Raw genomic sequence first — 18,180 nt, 5'->3', positions numbered from 1 at the left:
ACCACCAGAAATCCCACACTGTATATTCCACAAAGCATTTAATTTTTATCTCAGGGACTGGACTCTCGGTCTGGGCTTGGGGCGGAGTGCTTGTCAGGCTGGCTGCCAGTGGGTTCTTTCTTTGGGGGACTCTTGAGAAGAGTGCTCCATTCTCACTCCCACTGACCTGTGGCTCCTTAAAGATAAAGACACAGATAGAGGCCATTGGGCTGTGCAGCTCCCCACCCCCATAACCAAGGAGATCTGGGCTGTAGAAGGGGAAAGGCCATCATCACAGATGTTGTGGATTCAAATCTGGCTCCTATGCCGTGTGACCCTGAGCAAGTGACTTCCCCTCCTCAAGCCTCATAACCCCTGCTCTGCACCAAGTTGTTCTAAAGCATAAGGGTAGAGGGAGTGACCTGCGTGGCACCAGCCCACAGTGGGGGCTTGATGTGTGGCCACTCAGGTGGCTGCAGGTTCCCAGACAGGCTCTGCTGCTTATTCATTCCTGTGTCCTTGGGCAAGACCCTACCCCTGGGGTCCTTAGTTTCCTCATCGGAAGTGGGGAAAATAACCCTGGCCCCGCCTTCCTTGGGTGACATGGAGGACAGCGCCTGGGGAAGGCCCTGCTGACTGAGAAAGCTAGACAGAGTCCTCCAGGCCAGGGGGTGGACGGGGCAGGACTGAATTCACGGTGGGTCCATGTGGCTGCTCAAGGAGTCCCCTCGGCCTTTGCCCAGGGCAGGGTGACAGGTGGATGAGGCCCTGCAGGGCAGAGTGCTGGTGACCATGCCCTTCCTCCCCACAGCTGGGCCTCACCTGGGTTTCCTGGGGGTGCCCTCCGTATCCCCCTTTCCTGCCTCAGCCAGCAGCCGCTCCTCGTCCAGTCCCAGTGCCGACAGCACCTGGGAGAAGCGCCGGGTCACAGTGAGCCGGGCATTGGCCTGAGGAGAGAGAAGCGGGGTTCTTCTCTCACCTGGGCTGCTGAGGGCACAGTGAGCCTCTGCTTACCGAGGGGGTCCCAGGGCTTCCAGATGGGCAGCAGCCCAGGGGTGCCAACTAAGGGGGCCCACTCCCACCTCATCTCCCTACCCACTCGGCCAGTGAGAAGCTCTGGTCTTGGGGAGTCACATGTTTGCCCAGGTGCTAGCCTCACCTGCATGGCCTGCTGGAACAGGTAGGGCCGGGCCTGCACCCGCTGCTGGATACCTTGCAACTCTGCCTGGTACTCAGCAAAGCGCTGTCGCTCCTGGCGCCTGCGGGGAGACGGGCCTCTGGGTGGCTAACTGTGGACACGAGCCGGCCCCCTCCTGAGCCCACTTGTCCTCATTAAGAACTTTCGGTTTCTGTCCTCCTGCCCTTAGCTTTACAAAACCATTTGATTTCCATCCTTGCCCTGGATTTCTCTTGAGGTCAGTGGGGTGGGAATCATCTGTCCCAATTTACCCGTGACACGCCTGAGGCGCAGGAGGGTCAAGGGACTTGTCCAAGGTTGCACAGCTGGGAAGTGAGGGACTGAGCGCTGAACCCAGGTCTGCAGGCGGTGCCAGGCTCGCCCCTCCTCCTAGCCGTCACCAAGGGAGAGGGGCCAGCACTGACTTCTGAGCAACTGGACATCTGCATGCACAGCCCTCCCCTCTCTGCATCCACCCCTGCACCCTCTCACACTCTGCCTGTGAGGAGATGCTGTGACTGTTGGCTGTGGCTTTGGGCAAAATCCCAGTCTGGGCTCTGGGTTCAGTTTTCTTCTCTGTGCTATAGCCCGAATGGGACAAGCTTGCCAGCATTCTCTGTGGTTCTTATAAGCCGATAGTTTAGAAAATGGGACAGAGGAACTGAAGAAATGTATTGCAAATGAAAGAACACATCCCAGAAAGATCTAGGTTCCACTGGAGAAGCACAATCCCATTTACAAAAACCCAGTCTGTGCGCCTGTCGGCAATCTGTCTGCTCGCAAGCCGTGCATCCTGGCAGTGAGGGGCCCTCTGGCTACACCACACACGGGACCGGGCATCCTTCTGCAGAGCACACAAGAGAGGCCGAAGGGCGTGGTGGCAGCACCCACAGACAGAACGGGAGGGGAGAGGCACACAAGACTCCAAAACTCATGCTGGGACTTCCGGCAAGTGCGCTGAGCCCTGTGGAAAACACTGGCTTGCTGGGCCAGGCCCCTTGGCTATGTGCCAGAGAAGGAAACTTCCTCCGTTCGAGACAAAGATGGACTTGAAAACCATGGCCAGGAACAGAAGTCACTGCAAAGAGAAGTCTTCACTGTTCAAGAGGGGATTTTACAGCAGTTACAAGGAGTGGGGAGTGGGGGAGGCATGAGCTGCATTCAGTCTTGGTCTTGCCCGTGAGGGTGTGTACATTTTTCCTGCTTGGTTCTTGATGCTATTTCTGTTAGAATTGAGAGGAAGCCCATGTCTTGGAGCTCTAAGCGAGAAAGGAAGTGATGTCAGTGGATGTCAGCCCTGTCTCAGAATAAAAGTGAAGTACGGAGCTTCCCTACCACAGGGAGATATCTTTTGTGCCCACCCTCTTGGGAAGGGCAGAGCCTCCCATGAAGCTCAGAGCAAAGTTCATGCGCTGGAAGGGCTGAGACACGCCGTGGGAAATATCCTCTCCCAAGTCGAAAATGAAAGGAGTGCGTTGGGAACGCTCCTCTCATTGACATCTGCCACTGGAGTCTGGCCTTCCACTTCCTGCCGTATGAAAAAACAATGAACTTGAGGTCCGGCAGGGAGAAGGCATCTCCCCGATCACTGGCCAAGGATTCCTTTAAAGTACACGCGACCTCTCGAGTCTTGGTTTCCTCATCTGTAAAGTTGGGAGCGATAAGGCTGAGCCTCAAAGAGTAGGTGATCAGAGCCCCCCTGAGTCCTCAGGGGCCCCATCGCAGGGCAGGAACCCTGCAGTCTCTCAGCAGCGCCCAACTCACCTTGCCCTAGCGCTTCTCCCTGGATGAAAGGGCTGCCTTGGTGCCAGCTGCGCCCCGTAGGTCCGCAGTGTCAATGGCGTCGGTCATCGTATTTACTTGAGTTATCTCCTTCCCTAGCTTGGGCTTTGGGGGGAAGATCCTGGTGCACTTTATCTGAAGATTGGGCATTTGAGCCCTCCGAGGCAGCATAGCAGGGCAGATGAACGGCTGCCTGGGCTGGAATCCCAGCTTTGCCCCTCTGTTGTGACCTTTGATAAATTACTTAAGCTCTTGAAGCCTGACTTTCCTCATCTGTAAAATTATGGGAGCGCTGATGATACCTACTTCACTCGCCTCTTATGAGTCTGAGAAAGATTTGCTTTTAAATATGAATTTGCTTTTTTATGATCAAAATATAGGAAGCAAATGAAACAGATGACTCTCCCCCTGACCACGAACAATGGCTGTTTCCAGGAGCCGGATCACAGGCACTGTTCACACATTCTCCATGAACTATTTCTGCAATATTTGAATTTTTATAGTAAGCATGCCTGGCATTTGAAATCAGAAAACAAGATTTGAAAATGTGATAATGCAAGTAGAACATTTTAAACTTCAGCCTTCGACAGCTGCAGGGATTGTTATTATTAACAAGGTGACCCTGGCCCAGCCCCTTCTCCTCCCAGGCCTCAGTGTCTTCATCTGTAAAGCGGCCCGACCTGCCCACCTGGCGGGGAGGCTGTCGCTGGAAGCTCAGCCCGTGGGAAGGTGAGGGCAGGTTCCCCTTGGTCCTTTGGTCTGACACCCAGCACCACCTCCCTGCCCTCTCCCCTCCAGGCCCCCCGCAGCCCCGGCCTACCTTAGCTCCTCCAGCTTGCGCTGGGCGGCCCCCGGCCCCCGGCTCCCTCTGGGTACGTAGGCTGCCAGGCAGTGAGCCAGCCGCTGCTGTAGCCGCTGCTCCCGGGTCCGCCGCAGCTCGGCCTGCTGCCGCTTCTCCTGCTGCTGCTGCTCCCAGGCCCGCAGCCGGTTTCTTGGGTGGGGAGAGGAAAGGCAGAGGGGTGGGAGAAGTCTGCAGGGAACCAGGAGCCTCATGGAGGGCCAGGGGCAGGTAGGGGCGTATGCGGGCCTGGAGGGAGGGACTGCTGCAGCCCAGAGATCCAGGGGCCTGGGGAATGGGGTTTGTTGTGGACCTTGGACAGGATGCAGGCTGACTCTGGGGGCTCAGCCCTCAGGCCTAGCTCAAGGTCTTTCCCTACGCTTCCTGGAAGCCTCCTGCCTACTCCAGCCAGGGGTATACCCCAACTCGGACAGTCCTTAGCCTTGTGGAGCTCAGCACACACACCCATGACCTCACCTGTATTGCCAACTTCCCCTTGCAAAGTAGCTCTCCTTGAGGGGAGGGCCCAGATCTTTTTTTCTCTCTGACCCCTATATCTGGTAGGAGCTAGGGTAATGCCTACGGGTTTGAGGGACAGACGGATGAATGGATGGGAAAAAGAAACAAATGGTGATCAGTGGGTGGATGAAAGGATGAAAGGATGGATGGATGGTGTGGACGGTTGAATAGACAGCACCTAGATCCACCTAGAACATTCTTCCCCCAGATGTGATGGTCGGTTCCTCTGGTCAATCAGGTCTTTGCTCAAAGGTCAGAGGAAATGAGACCTCAGCACCCCATCTGCCTCCCAGGGACTTTCTATCTCTAGCTATACATTTTGTTCATTTCTTTATCAATTAACCTCCTTCCCAAGTAGAATGTGAGCCTCATGAGAGCAGGATTCTTCGTCTGTCCTCTTCACCATCAGTGTATCCCCAGCACCTAGCACAGTGCCTAACACAGACAGAAACTCAGTATTGATGGGTTCATGCACAACTGAATCATGGTCAGATAGAAAGATGGACAGATACGCAGACATACACTCAGCACATGTTTATTGAGCACCAGCTATGTGCCAGGTCCTTTTAGGGTGCCAGACGGGGGCTGTGATCAAAAAGATCTGGCACCAGGACTTCCCTGGTGGTCCAGTGATAAAGAATCTGCCTTCCAATGCAGGGGACGCGGGTTAGCTCCCTGGTTGGGGAACTAAGATCCCACATGCTGCGGGGCAACTAAGCCCACGTGCCACAACTACTGAGGCCAGGCGCCTCAACTAGAGAGCCTGCGTGCCACAAACTACAGAGCCCACACTCTCTGGAGCCAGCACGCCACAACTAGAGAGAGAAAACCCTCACACCGCAACTAGAGAGCAGCCCACGCGCCACAACAGAAGATCCCACATGCCGCAACTAAGACCCAATGCAGCCAAAAACATAATAAATAAATAAAATAAATATTAAAAAAAAAAAGGGCTGACACTGTCCGTGGAGGAGCCCTCAATCTGTACAGAGGGATGGACAGACAGCCCCACACCTTACCAAGGAATCTGGGCTTTGTCCTAAGGGCACTGGGAAGCATGGAAAGGTCTCAAGGAAGGATAACAGGATAAGACTTGAAGGGTGCTATCAGGATGCTGAATGGATTCTCACCTACCACTTCTAACTTGTCACCGAGGCCCACTGAGCCAGCCTCCAAATATCTTTTAAATAAATCCCCCTCTCTTTACTCACATGGCCACCTGGTCCAAACCCTCATCAACCCTCACTTAGACACTGTCAACAGCCCCCATCTGGCTTCCCCTCTGCTCCCACTGTCTCTCGTTCAAGCCCTAAGTATAGTAATGATCTAACTCTTCTGCCATTGTCGCTGTTTTGCCCATCTGTCTCCTTTTCCAGCCGACCTTGAGCTTCTTAGGGCTGAAACCAAGTCTTTTTACCTTTATATCCTGAGGACCCATGAGCAGATACCTGATATATGTCACATTAATCACTTAGCTAATAAATTAATGAATGGATAGAAGATGGGAAGTGAATGAAAACTGGCTTGTGTCAATAAACAGTTGGCCAAGCAGACAGATGTATGCATGGATGGTGGATGGATGGATGGATGGATGGTGGATGGTGGATGGATGGACAGATGATTGGATGATCAGGAAGACTGGTGAATGGATAAATGAAGGAATGAATGAGAGGATGAATGACTGTCTCCTGAAGAACTAGCTCCTTCTCTAGTCCCTGTGCTTCGCTCCCACCCTTCTTCATCTCCACCTCACCTGGTGGCCTCCTGTCGTTTGTGGAAGGTGCGGTTAGGGAAGTTTGCAAACAGGCAAGTCTCATCAGCTCCCAAGGCATGGGCCTTCCTGTTCCAGCGGGAGGCCTGAACAGCAGCCCGCGATGGCTCCCAGGGCAGCTTTTCGGGACCTGTGCACAGAGGGACAAATCAGGCACTGCCGTCTCTCCTGGCCCCTTGGGCAATCCCTCCCCGCACCTGGAGCGCAGCCCAGCCCAGCCCAGCCAGGTGGCTGGCTCCAGCCCCTCTCCGCACTGTGCGGCTTCGTGGGGGAACCCGGGCCCTGAGCCCCACGCTCACCACAGTCCAAGTCCTGCTGCAGCTGTCTCCGCAGCTCCTCCAGGTTCCTCGGCCCCTCCAGCTCCCTGGCCCTTGGCCTCCTCCTCTGTGGTCCTCGGAGGTTGTTGGAGCCAGAGCCACTCCCCTGGCTCCGCAGTTCACTCTCGTCCCAGGCCTCCTTGCCAGAATTCCGCCCCTTTCTTGGAGAACTAGCCCTCCTCCTCTGGGGGACCCTGTGCTCCCCCTCCTCGGCCTCGTCTGTGGCCTCTGCAAATGGCTCCTCCTCCAAGATCGACCCCCTTCTGGGGAGCTGGGGCAGTTCCCCGGGGCTCAGAGCCCTCTCGGCCACCTCAGCGCCCAGGCCTTCTGGCTCGGCCTCCAGCCCCGATCCTGAGCTCTTCCCAGGCAGCTCCGGCTCTTGGCTCCCCGCTTTGCCAGGAGGGATGGGGATGCATCTACAGGCCCTGAGCTGCTGTCTCCTCTCCAGATCTGGCACCTCTGTCTTCCAGCAGGAGCCACGGCCCTCCAGGTTGTTGGCCGTGGACTTGCGCCTGGACTTGTGCCGATGGACCGCTGGGGGCAAGGGCAGGGCTTGGTGGCCAGGGGCCGAGGCGGAGCCCGGCTGAAGCGGAGCCCGGCCATCTGTGGTGAAGCTCTCCCAGACCCACTGGAAGGGGAAGGAGGGTTTCCGAGGAGGAGAGGGGACCAGACTGAGGAGGAAGAGGGCAAGGGGCAGGGGTCAGGGTCTGTGCGCTGGCCCCAACTGGGGCCTGGCACCCAGCACCCCCCCCCGGCCCCTCCGCAGCTGCTTACTCCTCAGCCTCAGCAGAGCCTTGCCCCTTCTTGTTCCGGTCCCTGGGCCTCCGGTCCTTCTTTGCCATCTGCCCTGCGCTCACAGACCTCTGCTGCTGGCCCTGAATTACACCATCACTGCTCCCAAGACTCCTCTGGGCAAAGACAGGAGAGGAGGCCCAGCTCTGAGCAGCTCCCCCGGGGACCCTCCTGTTCTTTTGTTTGTTTGTTTTATGGCTGTGCCACACTGGCATGTGGGATCTTAGTTCCCTGACCAGGGATCGAACCCACACTCCATGCAGTGGAAGCTCGGAGTCTTAACCACTGGACCGCCAGGGAAGTCCCAGGACCCTCCTTTTCTGTCAGTCTGGCCCCTCTGGGCCCTTGTTACCACTGAAACTGACTGATCATGACCTGCATTATTAATATTAAAATAGCAACAACTACTGTTTACTGAGCACCTACTGGGTGCTCAGGACTTTCAAGTATTAACTCGTTTAACCTTCCCAAGGATCCATGAGGTAGATATTCGCTATCACCCCTGTCATGCAGATGAGAACACTGGGGCTCAGAGAGGTGAAATCACTTGGCTAAGGTCACACAGCCGGTAAGTGAAGCCAGGACCTGAGTGTGTTGAGTCTGTCCCCAGAGCCCAGATTTGTCACCATTGCACTGTACTGCCTCTGGGCTCCGGATAGCTCTTCTGAATGCCCCACAGGGCCCTGGACTTACTAAGCCAAAGTGGGAAAAACTCATTGTCTTTCCCAAAATCCTGATCCTCCCGCAGTGTTGCTGAAGTTGCTCCATCAGAAGCCTGGGAGTCATCCCTGGGCATCATCCTTGTCTTCACCCGACATCCTGCAGGCCTCCCTGTAGTCCCTGCCCGCCTGGGGCCTCCCTGACTCTCACCTGGGCCTCAGCTCCAGTCTCGTGGCTTCTCAAGGGCCTCCCTCAGCCCTAGCCTCCCCACCCCAGAGATCCAACCTGCCTCTGGGCGGTTGGCTATCCCCCCAAGGGGCCCCCCTCACCTGCTCAGCTTGGGGGATGCTTGAGAGAAGCTTGAGCAGACATGTGACTGTCCCTGGAGCCTGCTGTGGTGTGTCTTGCCCTGGTCTCCGCAATGCGGTCCTTACCAACTGTTTGTGGGCATTTAGCATGTTGGTGTCTTGTCCCATCCCCCGCCCCGCCCCACATCTGCCAACCTTGGAACTGTCTGACCGTCTCTATGGCAACCAGTCCTCAGCCAGTCTCAAGGGCTCTGGCAAAAGCAGGCCAGGAAGGGTATATATAAGTCCTACTTCCTTCCGGAGGGGAGAGTTGGGCAGGATGCTGAGAAAGAGTCCAGGCCTGGGAGTCCAGAGATCCAGGGCCGAGGCCTGCATCCGCTCCTGACTCTGCAGGACTCTCCGTTGACCTAGTACAATTCCCCCCTGCCCTTGCTCAGCCTGTTTCACCATCTATCTATCAAAGGGGTCTCAGGACTCTCCATCCCATAGGGTCCTCACACCCTATGAAGATGGCAGATGGCGCCTGCCGTGTCCCTCTCCCTCTGCCTGCCTCCTTGCTGCCCCTCAGCCCCTGCTGAGGCCATGTAAGGGGCAAACTGAACCCTCACAACAAGATCTTGTTCAAACCACTTACCCTCCGAGGCCCTGACAGGACAGGAAAGGCCAGGAAGTTGAATACCACGTCCAGGAACAAGGCAGCAGGCAAACCAGAGCACTGAGGAGGCTCTGGAGGGAGAACATGCAGCTCTCATTCCAAACTTCTAAGCATCGCCAAAAAGCCTTGACATGGTAAATCCCCGTGAGATGCCGGGAGCTGACCACTATGACCAGCAGTATAGGGACATGGGGCCGAGCTGAGGCCCTGGAGATGGAGTAGCCTGGCTTAGCCTCTCACCGGCTCTGTGACCTTGGGCAAGTCACTTCTCCCCTCTGCCAAACTGGAATCAGAGGCCCATCCCGTAGGTTTGTTGCAAGGATTCAATGAAATCACAAAGGCAACACACTTGGTAAATGTTGGTTAAAACTGCTAAAAATCACTGATGACTATTGGTAGGCAGCAGAGTACAGAGGAAAGGGACTTCCCCGTGATCCAGTGGTTAGGACTCCGCACTTCCACTGCAGGGGCACGGGTTTGACCCCTGCTGGGGGAACTAAGATCCCGCAAGCTGCAGTGCATGGCCAAAAAAAACACACCAAAAAACAGAGGAAGCACGGGCGTTGAGATCCCAGCCCCTCCACGTGTCACGTACCTTCTCTGTTTCCTCATGGACAACATGGGGCTGGTTATAATAGTGTCTACCTTCTAGGGCTGTGGCAAGGATTAAATCAGTTAATATATACACACATGCATCATGGAACATTTCCACAGCTCGTCACAACTGCCAGGTAAGAGTTGTTATTAATCAGGCAACAGTGTGGCCCCGGTGAGACTGCCCGTGGAAGTAAATCCCAGCAGATGCCCTACGGGCATGTTTTGCTCAGAGCTTTGTTGCTGTGGACCCCTGTCTGCTTGCAGACTCCATCCCAGTAGTACCTCTGCAATGAGCACATTTCACTGAACAACCTAAAGAATGCTCCAGGGGAAGATCTTTTCCATTCAAAATAGGTCAGCTCTGCTCTTTCTGGTGGGCTGCCAGCCCCGCCCATCCACCTCCTCTGCTGAATGTCACCCGTGGGACCCCAGGTGGAGGGCAAGTGTGTGGGCTGCTCCATTTTCAGAGAGCCAGTCCCCTCCAGACCCCCACCGAATTGATTTTTTGGACAAATTCTGGGCTACTTCCTTCCTTGGCAGAGGACGGGTCTGGGTTCCTCAGGTAAATATTTTCACGAGGTGTCTACAGACCTTTCCAGCCACACTCACTCCTCAAGTGAGCTCCTCCAGTCTGCTGGCCTTAAAAGCCATCTATCACCTTCCAGGTCTGCCCCGAGTTTACATATCTCAGCACTGACCTCTCCCGCAAAGTCCAGACTCATATCCAACGGCCCATTCGACAACTCCACTTGGACGATGAATAAGCATATTGGTTAATTTGACATGTTGAAATTCAGACTTTCCATCTGCCCCATCTCAGTCAAGGCCACATCCATCCTTCCTGCTGCTGCTCACACCAAAATTCTGGCGTCACTGTGGACTCCTCTCTTTCCTTCACACTCCATACCCCAAGCACTAGCAAACCCTGCTGCTGCCACCTTCAGAATGCACACAGAATCCAGCCACTTCTCCCCTCCACCACCATTAGCACGCTCCCCCAAGCCTCCACCCCTTCTCATCCGGACCACTGCAGTAGCCCCTGCGCCCAGCTTCTGCTCTTGCCCCAAGCCTGTTCTCTACTCAGCGGCCAGAGTGATCCTGTTAAGACCGGAGCCTGTCCTGCCTTTGTTTAAAACGCTCCAATGGATTCCCACCCCCTCTCTTTTTGGCTGCGCCGCAGTCTTGCGGGATCTTAGTTCAACCAGGGATGGAACCCAGGCCCCCTGCAGTGGAAACGCCGACTCCCAACCACTGGACTGCCAAGGAATTCCCGGGATCCCACCTCTTGAGAAGTAAAAGCTGAAGTCCTTACCGTGGCCTACTAGGTCCTGTGTGATCCATCTGCCCCATCTACCTGCAGGTCCCACCACAAGCACCTGCTTCGGAACACGGGAGCCCTTGAACTATTGACTTATGCTTGGCCTTCGATGCCAAAAGAGACCTGAAACCGTGGACCTTTTTTTTTTTTTTTTTTTTTGCGGTACGCGGGCCTCTCACTGTTGCGGCCTCTCCTGCCGCGGAGCACAGGCTCCGGACGCGCAGGCCCAGCGGCCATGGCCCACGGGCCCAGCCGCTCCGCGGCACGTGGGATCCTCCCGGACCAGGGCACGAACCCGTGTCCCCTGCATCGGCAGGCGGACTCCCAACCACTGCGCCACCAGGGAAGCCCCGTGGACCTTTTTAATGTCTTGTGATTTTGCATGTGTGTGTGTGTAATTTCTCAACAAAAGTGACATCATACATTTTTGCTTAATAGTATATTATGCTTATCTTTCCATGTCAGTACATGCAGAGCTACCTCAGCCTTCACACTGGTTGTCGCCATATGTCTGACATGATGTACTAAACTCACCTCCTCCTGTCAGACACGCGCACAGCTTCTGCTAGCTTCCCTGGGACAGATGTTGCAGCAGTGACATCCTTGGAAATGCGCCTTTGCACATGAGGTATTTCTGCAAGATAAGTTCCTTTAAGCAAACTTGCTGGCTGTCAGCATTTTAATTTTGATAACGCTTCATCACTGTCCCCAAATGCTCAATCAACGTAGATTTCAATCCACAGTGTTTACACCCTCGCCAGCAAAACATAGTATAATTTAAAGAAATCTTTGCTGTGCTCACTTCAGCAGCACATATACTAAAATTGGAACGACACGGAGAAGATCAGCGTGGACCCTGTACGAGGATGACATGGAAATTTGCGAAGCGTACCATATTAAAAAAAAAACTTTGTTAATCTCATAGGTGAAAAACTACAAACTCGTTGCTATAACTTGCATTCTCTTCATTATTTGTGAGGTTCGTATATTTTCCTATCTTTATGGGCCATTCGTGCTTCCTCTGTGAATTCCCTGTTCGCGTCCTTTGCACATTTCTCTTCTGGTCCTCGGGCACAGGGCGCTGAGTTGATTATGTTCCTTATTTCACAGTGTATGAGAATCACCAATGGATACAAGGTCAATCTCTTGTTTTGGTTTAGCATTTTTTCTCCTTTATCTTTGCTCTTCATTCCCATCTCACTTAAATATGAATGGATCTGTGAAGTATCTAATATCATGTTTATGCATTGGTGGTTTCAGTTTATGTAAATGTATTATGCTGTTGACCTCATTTTTGTTCCTTACTCTTCTCTCTGAACGCCACGTTTTGAGAAGCTGTCTGTTGTTTCTGACTGTTGCCTAAAGTTCTGTAGTTTGCTTCCATTACGCTTTACTATGCATTCCCCTGAGGTTGGATGCCAACGTTGCCCCCAACTCCTGTTTCCACACAGGACACTGCAGTCAACGCCCTGCTATATGCCTCTTTGTACATCTGCACGAGAATTTCTGGGGCTTATTTACCAAGGATTGAGAGTGTGGGATCTTGAAACAAATGTACATCTCTTTTTAGATTGCTTGAAAAAGTTGTACCAGTTTATATGCCTGCAAAAGCGATAAGGGGTTCTGTCGGCCCACACCCTCACCAAACATCAGTACTCACCTTATGAATTTTTACTCACCTGATGGTTATAAAAGGGTATCTCCCTGGGATAAACCATAATGGAAAAGAATACAAGAAAGAATGCATATATGGGACTTCCCTGGTGGTCTAGTGGTTAAGAATCTGCCTTCCAATGCAGGGGATGCGGGTTCAATCCCTGGTGGGGGAACTAAGATCTCACGTGCCATGGGGCAACTGAGCCTGTGCGCCACAACTAGAGAGAAGCCCGCGCGCCCTAACAACAGATCCTGCACGCTGCAACGAAGATTCTGTGTGCCACAACCAGGACTGATGCAGCCAAATAAATAAATAAATATATGTTTTAAAGTATATATGTGTATAACTGTGGCACTTTGCTGTACAGCAGAAATTAACACAACACTGTAAATCAACTACACTTCAATAAAAAAATAAATTTTAGTGACTTCCCTGGAGGTCCAGTGACTAAGATTCCGTGCTCCCAATGCAGGGGGCACGGCTTCGATCCCTGCTCAGGGAACTAAGATTCCGCATGCCAAGAGGTGCGGCCAAAAGAAAAATACATATATGTATATATAAAATGAACGAAAAAATAAATTTTAAAAAAATGGTATCTCATTGTAATTTTAACTGAATTGTGCTGATTACTTCTTTGACCTCATCTTCATTAATTTTTTGCCTTTGGGCCAGTTCAGTTCAGTTCAGGGGTACTTGTTTCTGTTCATGGCCATTTCTCTATTGTGTTTCTTGGCTTTTTCTTATTAACTTGCAGGAGTTCTTCATTCACTAGGTTGCAACCAGCTATCCATCAACATTATCTCTGATGGCCTTTATGGAACAGAAATACTTAATTTTTTTTGTTTGTTTGCTTTTGTTTTTGTTTTTTTTGCGGTACGCGGGCCTCTCACTGCTGTGGCCTCTCCCGTTGCGGAGCACAGGCTCCGGACGCGCAGGCTCAGCGGCCATGGCTCACGGGCCCAGCCACTCCGTGGCATGTGGGATCTTCCCGGACCGGGGCACAAACCCGCGTCCCCTGCATCGGTAGGCGGACTCTCAACCACTGCGCCACCAGGGAAGCCCGAAATACTTAATTTTGATGTTCTCAGATCCATAAATGTTTTGAATGAGGGTTTGCATTCTGGATGTCTTAAGAAGTCCTTTCCCTACCCCTAGGTGGGGCATTCTTCTCTATTTTATGCTATTAGATCATAATTTAACATCTGTGTTCAGAGTGAAATGCTCTACACTTTTCCTTTTCTGATACTGTTCTTTTCTGGTTTGGGAGTCACCTGAGGAAGTGGGCAGCCTTTTCTCATTCTCTGTTTTCTGGAGCAACTGGTATAAGATAAGGACCATCTCTCTGTTCCTTGAAAGTCTGGTGGGCTCCACCGGGACCCTTTGGCACTGGAGTCTTAGATTATAATCTTCTTTACTGGTTATTGATCTATTGAAGTTTTTGATAGTTTTGTACCAATTTTGGCATTTCACACTTTTCTGAAAAGGCCTTCACTTTGATTAAGTTTTTATTTTTGGTGACATACAATTATTTGTAACATTCTTTCTTTTTAAATTGGAGTATAGCTGCTTTACACTGCTGTGTCATTTTCTGTAATATTCTTTGATATTATGGCATTTTAAATTCTCTGGGGGCTCGGAAGTCGGGTCATGTGGCCCAGTGGCCACGGGAAGGTCTTGGGATTGGTCCTAAGCATGATGGAAAGTGTGAGGGGATGTTAGAAGACCCATTTTGTCACGTGAAACCCCCGGTCTACTTGAAGATTATAAAGGGTTGGGAGGGTGGATTCTGGAAGGAGAATTTTGTGATGAGATTGATTTAGAAAGGGAGTCCCAACACTCCCCTCAGGGACTAGGGCTGGGGTCTGCCTTCTAATCCCAAATCTGGGGAGAGGTGTTTCAAGAAAGCTGCCTGGAGAGCTTGAGATGGGCTCCCTGAAGTCGTGGCAGCCCAGTGGATCAAGGGTACAGGAGACTTCCAGAAAGGCTGCGGAGCCACGGTGGGAACTGGCCAGCACTGTGGAGAAACATGGCACAGAAAGTCACGACTTCATCTGAGGGCATAGAGACAAGTTTCCTTTGGAATTTTAGAGAGACATTGGGAGACAAATTATCCTTTATTATATCCCACGCATCTTGCATTGTCACAGTAGCCTCACAGTAGAAGATTTTGAGGGGAGGAAGTGATGGGGGCTGATTCAGGGCTTTTTTTTTTTTTAAGATTTTTTTTGATGTGGACCATTTTTTTAAAAGTCTTTATTGAATTTGTTACAATATTGCTTCTGTTTTATGGGGGGGGGTGTTGTTTGTTTGTTTTTGGCTGCGAGGCATGTGGGATCTTAGCTCCCTGACCAGGGATCGAACCCACACCCCCTGCATTGGAAGGCAAAGTCTTAACCACTGAACCACCGGGGAAGTCCCTGATTTAGGTTGTTGTTGGTTTGTTTTTTTTCTTTGAGGCAAGGAGTAGTGGCTTTATTCACAACGCTGGCAGACCGAGAAGATGGCGGGCTAGTGTGCCCAAAAAACCATCTTATCGGGGTCTGGATGCCAGTTTCTTTTATAGAACAGAGATGGGGAGCAAGTGAGGAAGTAAAGTAAAAAGGCTATTAGCTTTGCGTGGCTTGGCCAGCATCGGGGAGGGGACGTGTTAATTTCTTCTTTTCTGCAGCCATTCACAGGTGGGCAGTGGGCAGCATGGACGAATATCCCTCCCTCCTGGGGCCTCGATCTGTACACTGTGTAACTTTCTTTCCACAAGTGGAGACATCTGAGTTGTTCCCCCGATGAGAAATACTGCCTGTGTCCAGCATCATCTACAAAACTTCATCAGAGTTTCCACGAAGCCCCTACTGTGTCCCAGCCCCTGTCAGGGTCTGGTACAACCAAAGTGCTCAATAAATATTTGTTGGGTGAATGAAATAAATTCACCTCTCTCCCAGGCAGTGTTAGTCAAACTTATTTGCCCAGGATATATTCAAAAGACAAGCAAGGGGCTTCGCTGGTGGCGCAGTGGTTGAGAGTCCGCCTGCCGATGCAGGGGACACGGGTTCGTGCCCTGGTCCGGGAAGATCCCACATGCCGCGGAGTGGCTGAGCGCGTAAGCCATGGTCACTGAGCCTGCGCGTCCGGAGCCTGTGCTCCGCAACGGGAGAGGCCACAGCAGTGAGACGTTCGCGTACGGCAAAAAAAAAAAAAAAAAAAAAAGTAGGAAACAACCCAAATGTCCATGGAGGGATGAATGAATCAACAAAATATGGTATATACATTAATAGACTAGTATTCAACCTTAAAAAGAAATTCTAACACATGCTACAACATGGATGAACCTTGAAGACTTTATGCTAAGTGAAATAAACCAGACACATACGGATAAATATTGTATGATTCCACTTATATGCGATGCCTAGAATAGTCGATGACATAGAGACAGGAAGTAGCACAGTGGTTACCAGGGGCTGTGGGAAGTGGGGAATGGGGAGTTGGTGTTCAATGAGAATAGAGTTTCAGTCTGGGATGATGAAATAAATTCTGGAGATGGAGAATGGTGATAGTTGCAAAATGTGACGGTACTTAATGCCACTGAACTGTTCACTTAAAACTGGTTAAGGGAATTCCCTGGCGGTCCAGTGGTTAGGACTCCGCGCCTCCACTGGGTCAGGTACACGGGGACCAGGAACTGGGTTTGCTCACAGCTTAAGGCCAGCACCTAGCACAGCCTGGCACTAAGCAGGTGGTCAGCAGATCTCTATAAATATCTCTGTTAACAACGCTTTTATGAGGCCCATTTTATACTAAGGAAACTGAGGCACAGAGAGGTGGGGTTATCTGCTCAAAGCCACAAGGCTGGTAAGGGGTGGTGCTAGAACCAAAATACATACAAAGAGTATAGCCCAGAGCCCAGATTCCTTGGTGGGGGCGAGGGCTCTGCTCCCTGGAATATGGTAGGGAGGTGGATCCTGATGGGGAGATGGGACCAGGTAAGTGATGAAGTAGGGCCTTTGGAGGAGCAATGGAGGCCCCGGCCCCTACCTCACCCTTTGTCCCCCGCCCCGAAACTGTTTGGCTTCCCTGCTACTTCAGATGTAACTCCAGACAAAGGTGGTGCGCGGGGGCGGGGAACCCACAGACAGAAACAAAACTCAGAGAATTTAGGGGAAGGGGAAAGTAAAACCAACCCTGGGCACAGGGCAGGGGTGGGAGAGAATCAGTGGCTGGAAAAAAGGGCAGCACCCCAGCCCCTCACAGGAACAAGGAAGGGTGAGGACTCCAATGGCCAGGGTCCCCGCATACCTGCTGGCTGCTACTTCCACACACTGGCCTCACTGGCACCCCCCACCCAAACTGGTTGTTTGCGCATTTGTTCATCGGAGCAGGTTGACCTTTTTCTTTTGTGCTCTTCTCCCCAGAGCCCAGAGCAGTGCCTAGCACAGAGTAGGTGCTCAGGAAATATTTGTCGAGTGAGTGAAGGAAGGAAATACCTATGACCCCAAGAGCACTGCAGGGCCACTGCTTACTTGTCCTTATAGGACACTGTCTAGGAGGATCAATTCGTTTGGGCCATTCTGAAGATGACAATTGACAATATTTTTTGGTTTTGCTTTAAACATGGCGTGCATAGACTTAGCTGTTCATCTCTTTGGTTTGAGCACTTCAGGCACCACCAGGGTCCTCAAAAGCCTTCCTTTAAAATGGACTTTGCTTGGGAATTCCTTGGCGGTTCAGTGGTTAGGACTCCGCACTTCCACTGCATGGGACACAGGTTCGACCCCTGGTCGGCGAACTAAGATCCTGCAAGCCGCGAGGCGTGGTCAAAATAAGTACATTAATTAAATAAAATGGACTTTCCCTTTCAGCCCATCCCCAATCCCATTCTTGCTCCCCACAGCGCCCCACTCTTGTGTGTCAAGAGCATGTCCTTCCAGTCTGCCTTCCAGGCATTGATTTCCATCTGTGTCAATTACAGGCACCATTTATTGAGTGCTTACCATGTGCTAGGCACTGCACTAAGCACTTTACATGTCACGTCTCACTTATTCATCATACGTCCCTGAAAGAGGTGCTATTATTTTTTTTATATATATAAATTTATTTATTTTATTTTTGGCTGAGTTGGGTCTTTGCTGCTGCACGCGGGCTTTCTTTAGTTGCAGCGAGTAGGCTTCTCAATGCGGTGGCTTCTCTTGTTGCAGAGCACCGGTTCTAGGTGTGTGGGCTTCAGTAGCTGTGGCATGCGGGCTCAGCAGTTGTGGCCCACGGGCTTAGTTGCTCCGCAGCATGTGGGATCTTCGACCAGGGCTCAAACCCGTGTCCTCTACCTTGGCAGGCAGATTCTTAACCACTGCACTACCAGGGAAGCCCAAGAGGTGCTGTTATTGTCGCCACTTTACAGATGAGGAAACTGAAGCACAGAGAGCTTAAGTCACTGGCCCAAGGTCACAGAATAAATGGCAGAAATATATGGCATTGCTGTGCTTGTCTGTGTTTTGACTTTCCATAAAAACTGCTGTGCTGTAGATCTTGTTCTGCATTTTTCTGTTTCTCTGATACAGTGAAGCTTTGTCCTTTGTCCACATTGCTACCTGCCATGCAGCACCCCAGTGACAGACAGCTTGGCAGCCTGTAATACTTCACCACTTCTAACCATGCCTAGGGCATGTCTTTCTCTTTGTGAGAGGTTTTACCCACGAGTGGAACTGCCGGAAGTCACTTAGCCATCATACTGACCTTTCAAACACGCCAGAAGCACCTGACTTCTGTGTACCCACCTCCCCACCAGCCATCAGTTTTGTCTTTCTTCCTTTTTTTTTTTT

General features: G+C 51.8%; 1 protein-coding gene and 1 non-coding gene across 2 annotated transcripts; one reads left to right on the top strand and one right to left on the bottom strand.

The window, feature by feature from the left end:
- Window positions 1-93: 93 nt before the first annotated feature.
- On the bottom strand, window positions 94-8,311 carry TSGA10IP (testis specific 10 interacting protein). Its single transcript, XM_032641624.1, has 8 exons — window positions 8,165-8,311; window positions 7,158-7,291; window positions 6,366-7,054; window positions 6,049-6,196; window positions 3,759-3,929; window positions 1,139-1,238; window positions 802-926; window positions 94-175 (listed from the first exon to the last, which is right to left on the bottom strand). The coding sequence occupies exons 1-8, from the start codon at window positions 8,309-8,311 to the stop codon at window positions 94-96; spliced, it is 1,596 nt and encodes a 531-aa protein (XP_032497515.1).
- A 3,196-nt stretch (window positions 8,312-11,507) lies between these two features.
- On the top strand, window positions 11,508-11,614 carry LOC116758920. Its single transcript, XR_004351302.1, has one exon. It is a non-coding gene; the product is annotated as a U6 spliceosomal RNA (small nuclear RNA).
- Window positions 11,615-18,180: the final 6,566 nt, after the last annotated feature.

Source organism: Phocoena sinus, chromosome 8, assembly GCF_008692025.1.
Source record: "Phocoena sinus isolate mPhoSin1 chromosome 8, mPhoSin1.pri, whole genome shotgun sequence".
NCBI classification, from domain to species: domain Eukaryota; kingdom Metazoa; phylum Chordata; class Mammalia; order Artiodactyla; family Phocoenidae; genus Phocoena; species Phocoena sinus.
This window is presented reverse-complemented; position numbering and strand designations above follow the sequence as displayed.

What these genes read in the sequence shown, in the direction of transcription:
- TSGA10IP (XM_032641624.1), bottom strand. Translation starts at nt 8,311, where the DNA reads ATGGGACAAGACACCAACATGCTAAATGCCCACAAACAGTTGGTAAGG. An exon ending in CGCAAGCTGGAGGAGCTAAG is followed by an intron (nt 1,239 to 3,758) that starts GTAGGCCGGGGC and finishes GTCTCCCCGCAG; the next exon opens with GCGCCAGGAGCGACAGCGCT. An exon ending in TGTTCCAGCAGGCCATGCAG is followed by an intron (nt 927 to 1,138) that starts GTGAGGCTAGCA and finishes CTCTCTCCTCAG; the next exon opens with GCCAATGCCCGGCTCACTGT.